The sequence below is a fragment of the Colobus angolensis genome, unplaced genomic scaffold (genome assembly GCF_000951035.1).
Source record: "Colobus angolensis palliatus isolate OR3802 unplaced genomic scaffold, Cang.pa_1.0 Scaffold1, whole genome shotgun sequence".
NCBI lineage: Eukaryota > Metazoa > Chordata > Mammalia > Primates > Cercopithecidae > Colobus > Colobus angolensis.
Window position 1 is genome coordinate 10,656,643 of NW_012110918.1, and position 8,488 is coordinate 10,665,130.

The following is an 8,488-nucleotide window of genomic DNA, read 5'->3' on the forward strand; positions in this document are numbered from 1 at the left end:
GTCTCTACTAAAAAAAAAAAAAAAAAGCTAGGCATGGTGGCATATGCTGTGATCCCAGCTACTTGGGAGGCATGAGAATCACTTGAACCTGGGAGGTTGCAGTGAATGGAGACTGTGCCACTGCACTCCAGCCTGGGCAACAGAGAGTAAGACTCTGTCTCAAACATTAAAAAAAAACAATTAAATAAATAAATAAAGTAAAAGTGTTATTGGGCTACCAATGGCTCCAATAAATAGGGCTAAACTCCTTCAGATGTCAAAGAAATGGTTAAAATTTAAAAAAAAAAAAACAAAGAAAAAAGGCCAGACGCAGTGGCTCACGCCTGTAATCCCAGCACTTTGGGAGGCTGAGGTGGACAGATCATCTGAGGTCAGGAGTTCGAGACCAGCCTGGACAACATGGCAAAACCTTGTCTCTACTAAAGACACAAAAATTAGCCAGGTGTGATGGCACACGCCTGTAATCCCACCTATTCAGGAGGCTGAGGCATGAGAATAGCTTGAACCCAGGAGGCGGAGGTTGCAGTGAGCTGAGATGACGCCACTGCACTCTAGCCTGGGCGACAAGACTGAGTGTGAGAAGGGAATATTAAATATCTCATTAGTAATTTTTACATAGGCTACATGTTGAGATGATGGTGTTTGGGATATAGTGGAATAGATAAAACATATTATTAAATTGTTGTCACTCTTTTTTTTTTTAATGTGGCTACTATGAAGGGCACACAAGTTTGCTTTCTTTCTGTGGGCTGGAGGGGCTTGAACCCTGGAGCGGGTGGCAGGTTGGCCTGTGGCCTGGCACCACCTGGTGGTGAGTGCGGGGAGTGCGAGCTCCAGGTCCCTACCGTTGACCACGATGGTGAGCAGGCAGTCGAAGAGGGGCTGCAGCCGTTGGTGCCCGCTGGTGATGATTTTGTGGAACACCTGTGCCGGGAGGGACAGGAGCACTGTGGGGTCCCCGCTGCCTCCAGACTCAGCCAAGAGGACGCCGCCCCTGCACCAGCTGGGCCCAGCCTCACGAGCCCCCTCACCACAATGAGCAGGTCGGCGTGGGTCCCCGTGAAGACTGGGATGTCCATGGGCACGCGAACCGAGTAGGGCTTGTTCAGCCGCACCCCAAAGTTCCGCTCCCCGCTCAGAAGCAGCAGGATGAAGACACCAATGTGCATCAGGCCCACCCGAGCTGCGGCAGGTGACGTGGGAGGGGTCACTCGGGTGGGAGGGGGAGGGAGGGGTCCAGACAGGGACCATTTTGGGGGCCTCCCTCCCGGGAGGTTAGAGTGCCAGGCCTGAGCTCCTGGGAGGCAGGGCAGATGGCGGGCCCTCCACCTCGCCACCAGGAAAGCCCCCAGCATCCCACCCCACCCTGGTCTTACACTGATCGGCCCGGGCATCGTTGAGGAAGAAGAGGATGGGGACAAGGATGTCTAGGACGTCACTGCTCTTCAGTACGAAGAAGAGGAATTTCTGGGGGTGCGGGGAGGGACCAAATGGGCTGAGTTCGAGGGAGGGGCAGCTCTGCCCCACCCCCCTCAGTCTGACACTGTCCCCGCCCCTGGGCTATTGGAGCAGCTGCTCTCCATCTCTCTGCAGGGCCCCTCGAGGCTGGCCCACCTTGTTGAAGTCGCAGAGCTTCCAGAAGAGAACTAGCAGCTCCTGGTGGAACTGGATCTTCTTGGTGGAGTTGGGCAGGTAGGTCTGGAGCAGGGGGTTGGACAGCAGCCGGGCTATACCCTTGAGGATGAACTGGAAGTCCTGGGGGTGAGGGCAGAGCAGCGGGCCTATCCAGCATGATCCCCACAGCTCCAGCTTCCCAGCCCAGGCCCCCCACAAATGCCTCCTCCTTCCCCCAGAGCCAGATCCCACCTCCAGAGACCGAGGGCCCTGATGCTGTCATCCATAGCTGTCCTGGGGCGACGCCTCAGGAAACGGAGTCCCTCATAGGTGTGGACAGCCCTGGCCCCTCCACCAGACCGCAGACTCTCTCTCCTTGGGCTGTGCACCCCTTCAGCAAGGCTGCCGCTCCCAGTGAGCTCCCACACATGCACACCCTCAACCTCGTCCCTGCCCACCTTAGACTCATGGTTGACAGATTCCATCCTTCTACCCCTCCCCAAAATACTCCCCCATCACCCCATCACACTCGAGGGGCATTCCACTGTTGTGTCATTTACTGAGATCTGCCACCAGCTGGGGTGAGAAGGCAGCTAGTGCCCTGTGTTTTAGCTGCAGAAGTTAGAACTCTGGGAGTTCAAGCACCTTCCCACCAGGATCACAAGACATGTGAACTGGGACTGCCTGGCCTGAAGCCCTTGTCCACTGTCATTCCCCTCTCTCCCCACCACCTCTGAAATGACATCAGCCGCCTCCTCCTAGAAGCCTTCCCAGTTACCTCTACCCAGGTGAGGCCATCAGCCCTTCCTGCATCTTGAAACCCTCACAGCCCTGCCAGTATTTCATCTGGGGTGGCCCCAGCCCACAGAGAGCATAGTTCCTTCATGGAGGGGTCAGGACCCCCCATATCCCTGTCTCACTTGCATCCCCCCGCCCCCTGCAAAGCCACTGTGGGGACTGGACTTGCCTCCTCGCGATGGATGCGGGACAAGTAGTTCACAAACAGGTTCTCCGGGCCTGGAGGCTGCCAAGAGGAGAAGCCCGTGGTAAGCAGGCGTCCTCCCGGCCACCCGCAGCCCCAGCAGCTGTCCCCTCCATGCTCCCATCCTTACATCGGCATCATCCATGGCGGTGCCAGTGGTGGTGCCGTCCACAGTGGGGCTGGCACTGCTGGCGTTGTCGTGGTCCAAGGTGACAATGAGCACCTGGGCAGCCTCCTCCACCAGGGGCTCCCGGTAGTCAGAGAAGAGCAGGTGGTTGTAGGGGATCCCGTAGCCCACAGGGTCATAGGCACACACGGTGTTGAGGAGGGAGGTGAAGAGGGGCAGGGCATGTCTGCAGCAGGAGAGGAGACAAGACTGCAGAGGCTCCATCGGGGCCCAGCCCCCTGGCCACACCCCTCTGGCCACATGGGAGGGTCAGCCTCATTCAACAAGCATTTTAGCGCCAGGCCAGGGAGTGGCTTGGAAAGAGTGGATGGGGGAAGCCCAGAACCATGAGTAGGACACATTCATACCCCTTAGGGTCTTAAGGGGCAGATACCCTCCCTCAGGGCCTCAGAGATGGGACTGGAGGCCCATGGAGAAGGCGGGCTTCCCCTCGGGGAGCAGGGCCCAGGCTCAGCCGACCAGTTCCCAGGCCACAGAATGACTCCACTCAGACTCAAGAGATGTCAGGGTTCAAGCTGCTCGTCTTACAGATGAGGAAGCTGAGACCCAGAGAGGTTAAGTGAGGAACAAAGGGTGGCAGTTTGCCTGATAAGGCTGGTGAGAAAGAAAACTCTGGCCAGCCTCTGACTATGGCTGGTGGAGGGGATTGCCCGGCTCCCTTCTCTTCTGGAGTAGGGTGGAAGGTTGAGCAGAAGACTAGGAAACCTGAATAAGGCGTGTCATGTAGGGACCAGAGTCTGGAAGGCGGAGGTTGACCGCCACCTGCTGGGCACTGACCCTATGCGGCCAACGCAGCTCCCAGTGGGAGCTACCTGCTCAAATACTCAACCCTGCCATGTGACACGTGTGACAGCCCCCCGCCCCGTGCTCACGTGTCCCCCACAGTCCATGAGTGCCTCATGTGGGCTGGGCCTCCCTGCCCTTCGGGGTATTTGTCACACACACGCCCCAACCCGGTCTCTGAACTGCAGGATCCCACACAGCAGCCTCAAGCCACAAGGAGCTGTCGAGCCCTTGGAATGTGGCTGATTGGAACCAAGACCTGCTATAAGTGCAAAATACACACTGGATTCTGAAAACTTAGTATGAAAAGGGAGATGTGCCAGCCGGGCGCGGTGGCTCACGCCTGTAATTCCAGCACTTTGGGAGGTCAAGGCAGGTGGATCACGAGGTCAGGAGATCGAGACCATCATGGCTAACACGGTGAAACCCTGTCTCTACTAAAAATACAAAAAAATCAGCCGGGCGTGGTGGTAGGCGCCTATAGTCCCAGCTGCTGGGGTGGCTGAGGCAGGAGAATGGCATGAACCCGGGAGGTGGAACTTGCAGTGAGCCGAGATCGCACCACTGCACTCCAGCCTAGGAGACAGAGCGAGACTCCATCTCCAAAAAAAAAAAAGGGGGATGTAAAACAGCTCAATAATGTTGTATACTGATTCCATGTTAAATGCTAAACTTTGGGGTATATCGGGTTATATGAAATATATTATTAATTAATTTTATTTATTTATTTATTTTTTGAAACGGAGTCTCACTCTGTCACCCAGGCTGGAGTGCAATAGCGCAATCTCGGCTCACTGCAACCTCTGCCTCCCGGGTTCAAGTGATTCTCGTGCCTCAGCCTCCTGAGTAGCTGGGATTACAGGCGCCCACCACCAAGCCTAGCTAATTTTTGTATTTTTAGTAGAGACAGGGTTTCACCATGTTGGCCAGGCTGGTCTCGAACTCCTGACCTCAGGTGATCTGCCCACCTTGGACTCCCAAAGTGCTGGGATTACAGGTGTGAGCCACCGTGCCTGGCCCAATTTTACTTTTTAACGTTTTTTAATTTTAAAATTGCACTCGTGGTTTGCATCCTATTTCTACTGGACAGGCGGCTCTTGATGGAGGACCCAGGGACGGATCACTGAGGGGCCCCCAGATTCTGTCCTGTCCAGGACTCCAAGGAGAGACTGAAGGGGCTGGTGTAAAAGGTGTTGCTGGTAAATTAAAGTTTATCACCACCAGGGGACAGCACCTCCCCTCAAACGAGACTAAGGGCTGGCGAGCAGACTCAGTTCTGGGTTGCCTGGAATAAGAGGGAGGAGAGCGGCAGACAGGCGGGACCTCACCTGTTCTCCGTGGAACAAAAGAATTGAACCCATGGATTGGTGCTGCCACTTTCCGGAGCTGGGGGCAGGTACATGGCCTCGGAGAAGCATGTCAGCAGCAGTTTCAGCAGCTCCATCCTTGGCGGGGGAAGGGGGAGGGGACCTTAGGATCCCAGTTCCCTCTTGGAGGTGCTGCCCACCCAGCCCAGCGCCCCAGCCCAGGTCCATGGAAGGAAGTGACCCCTGCTGTCCCCTGTAAGGCCAAGGTCAGGTCACAGGTGAGGACGGTCTTCTGGGGGGAGCCTATGGGCTCTCTCTGAGCTGTGTGGGGGCCCGGCCCGGGGTCCAGCTGCAAAGAGGGCTCTGGGCCTGGGCAAAGCTCACCGGTTCATATCGTGGATGTAGTTAGGCTGGGGGGAGTGAGCGAAGCCCACACCAGCCTCCCAGATGTATTCACAGCTGTCCAGGGAGTGGACGTCCTCCGCCGAGTCCTCGGGACAGGGCCAGGAAGAGGCCGGGTTAGGGGTCGAGAGGTGAACAGCAGCCTGGGTCAGAACCCTGCCACCTGGAGCCTCACACAGTCCCATGGGGCAGAGACCCCCGATTCTCTTAAAGACAGGTCCTCAAAATGGCCCAGTCCTCATGCACAAGGGCGGGAATGAATATTCTTAGGCCTCCTGAAAGCTCATTTTTCTTCCATCTCACACTGGTTCTTTCACTTGCTCGGTCCAGTGTGGGACAGGGAGAGAGGGAGGGAGGGGCAGGGGATTGGGTGCCCCGCGTTTGGGGGTGGGCAGAGAACACTCAAGGTGAAGTCCATGCCACCACAGGAAGCAAGAGGGCCAGGCCTCCTGTGTCCGAGCCCTGCACCCCCACCCACCCTGGGCAGGCAAAGACAATGGGTGTCTGTGCCCAGCCATCCGAAGGCAGCAGGCAGGGCCAGCCCCAGCTGGCTTCCCTCCAGCTGTACCAGTCACCACCCAGGCCTACACGTGCCAGGCAGCTCAGCTCTCCTGGAGCCCCCAGGCCCCCAGTGCAATCTGCCCAAGGGAACTTCAACTGGCCCGGCCCCAACCCAGGACCAGAGCCTGCTCGGCCTGGGGGTGGGGGGCTGGGGGACCCTCACCACAGTGCTCCTCCGGTGGCTCTGGACCGTGAAGTCCGGGCAGAAGAGCAGGTCAGCAATGGCCAGGAGCAGGGACTCGGCCAGGGGCCTGGCATTCTCATCATCCTCTTCTCCCTGCTGGGGACACAGCATCCACAGGCTGCCTCAGTGACAGCTGGCCAGGGAGAGGTGGCCCAGGGCTTGCGGGGTGGTGGAGGACAGGGGCTGAGCCCAGGCAGGCACCCATGGGCAGAGGAATGAAGGGACAGGAAGTGGACTCCTGGTTGCCCCAAACCTCCCGAGGCAGAAGTGGGGCAGAGCAGGGAGCCGGGCCGGGAACAGCAAGGGAAGCTCCCCTACCGACCGGAGGGGACCGGGCGGCGACCCCCAACATCAAGAGTCTCAGCCCTGCTAGGAATCGCTATGTTGCATCCCTCGGCCCCTCACCCAGAGATAAACCCAGGGCAGGTGGTGTAGGGGAGAGAGGACAGTACGGTCCCTCTCCGGCCCTCAGAGGGCCCAGTTCTTCTGCCGCCACCTCTGCCCAGTGACCCCTGGCTCTCAGCTTCTCTCCATACCCTACTTCTTCCGGACTGTGGACACAGAAACCCCCACGGGAGGGGAACTGAGGGCCCAAGGAGGTGGCGTGAACACCATCCCTCAGCAGCACCCACTGGCCCCACCCCTGCACTTCCCAAATCCCAGAAGAGGCTTGGAGGAGCATGGCCGGCCCTGAAGGGCACTCTCCCTGTGACGCCAACTCTGCCTCCCACCCAGCCCTGGCCAGCCCCACAGACCCCTCCTCGCCCTGCCCCGGGCACTGTGGACCAGAAGAAGCCCCTCCAGTCGGGATCCTCAAAGATGTAGGGCAGCACGCGGGTGAGCAGCCGGCTGCAGTTCAGGACGATCTGCTTCTCCTTCTCTGAGTGGCAGCCACTCTCAGCTCCCTGTACCAGCTTCTCAACGGCCTGTGGGGGCAGGCAGGAGCAGAGGGCAGGCTGGAAGGTGGGGAGAGGACCCTGGCACTTGGGGTCAGGTGGGCAACCAGGCTGCAGAGGAGAGACAGTGGGGCCACAGGCGGAGGAGCCACCTGGAGTTGGGGTCAGCCAGCCTGGGGAGACTGGGACACAGGCCAGAGCAGCTTGAAGCATCAGGACAGCCAGGGCCCAGCTCGTCACTGGATGGCTGAGGCCTTGCTAAGTGAGTCTCCCAGCCTCAGTTTCCCTATCTGTAAACTGGCGACACTAGCAGTACCCACCCCACAGAGGGAGCTGAATGAACCCATCTATAGAATGTGCTCACTTGGATGTGGCCCGGAGGATTTCCCCATAAATGGCGGCTGCCATGGTCCCTCCGCCCAGTGAGGAGAACCACAGGGAGAGAAGTGGGAGAGCTGGGTGAAGCCACAGGACCTGGGGGTCGGGAGGTCCTGGATGTGCCTGTCTTCTCCTGCTGTGGGTTGGGAGGGTGGAAGAGTGGCAGCGAGGGACTGGGCGGCCCTCACCTTGTAGCACAGGGTGGCCAAGTTGGAGGGTGACTCTTCCCGCACGGCCCGGATCTCTGCTGCTGGCACCAGTGCAAATACATCCTGCACTGAGGTGGCTGTGTCTGCCCAGAACTGGTCCCAAAAGGCATCATCGGTGGCTTCCACAGGCTGTCGGGGGACCAAGGGTCCAGAGTTACACAACTCCTGGCCAGAGGGCCCAGGTTTGCCCAACCTGTGACCAGGAGAGACCCCGAGAGGGAAGCCAGAGTCCCCCTACCAGCTGGGGTCCCAGAGCCTTCCCACATGGGTGGGGGACATCCTTCAGCCACCACAACCCCTGGATAGCACAGTCAGGCTGGAGACACTGGGTGTGCATGGTCAGGGGTCAGCTAGGCACAGTCAGCCAAAGCCCAGCGCCACCCCTGAGGGGCTGTGTGACCCTGGTTAAGTCACCATCCTCCCCTGACAAGGCAGGCTGACCTTCGCACCTCGGCACAGCTCCAGGCCACACCATTAGGTCAAATGCCCGGGGATCCAGGTCAAGACTGTGCCCTCTCTCCATGGGAAGAAGACCAAAGGCAACTTGTACTCTGTTCCCAGTCACCCAGGCTGCCCGCCACAGGCCTCCAGTCTCTGCCCTCTCGCAGTACACCCAAAACAGCTGCCACATCTGGTGAATTCACCTCTGCTGCTCTCGGACCCCAACACACCCCTCTCAGCGCCCACCTCCAGTGCTGCAGCTCAGGCTGCCCTCGCCAGGGCTCCCGCCCTTCACATCCACCTCCTTCAACCCTGCCTCGACGCTGCTGCCCACCCATGCACCGAGGTGGCATCCTGCATGTACCGCTGCCACGGGCACTGCTTCCTCACCCAGAGCCCTTCAAGGGCTCCCCACTGCCTGCTGGGACAAGTCCAGATCTCAGCCCAGCACTCAACCAAGATCTCACAGAAACCTGCCTCACACACATGCACACAGACACACATGCGTACACACGTGTATGTCATACACACACACACCTGCATT

At 58.7% G+C, this 8,488-nt stretch overlaps 1 protein-coding gene across 2 annotated transcripts in view; it reads right to left on the minus strand.

Moving 5' to 3' along the window:
• HID1 (HID1 domain containing) overlaps positions 1 to 7,635 on the minus strand; it is a 14,316-nt gene extending 6,681 nt beyond the window's left edge. The window contains exons 1-11 of one of the 2 annotated variants that reach the window (XM_011941574.1): positions 7,483 to 7,635; positions 6,807 to 6,946; positions 6,000 to 6,116; positions 5,258 to 5,364; positions 4,895 to 5,011; positions 2,727 to 2,949; positions 2,582 to 2,638; positions 1,615 to 1,755; positions 1,377 to 1,467; positions 1,032 to 1,183; positions 846 to 924 (exon numbers count right to left, since the gene is read on the minus strand). In XM_011941574.1, coding sequence (XP_011796964.1) covers positions 846 to 924; positions 1,032 to 1,183; positions 1,377 to 1,467; positions 1,615 to 1,755; positions 2,582 to 2,638; positions 2,727 to 2,949; positions 4,895 to 5,011; positions 5,258 to 5,265 — 868 coding nt within the window. In that variant the 5' untranslated portion in view covers positions 5,266 to 5,364; positions 6,000 to 6,116; positions 6,807 to 6,946; positions 7,483 to 7,635. Of the gene's footprint in view, positions 1 to 845; positions 925 to 1,031; positions 1,184 to 1,376; positions 1,468 to 1,614; positions 1,756 to 2,581; positions 2,639 to 2,726; positions 2,950 to 4,894; positions 5,012 to 5,257; positions 5,365 to 5,999; positions 6,117 to 6,775; positions 6,947 to 7,482 lie in introns of both variants that reach the window. The other variant, XM_011941535.1, reaches the window with a different exon arrangement.
• Positions 7,636 to 8,488: the final 853 nt, after the last annotated feature.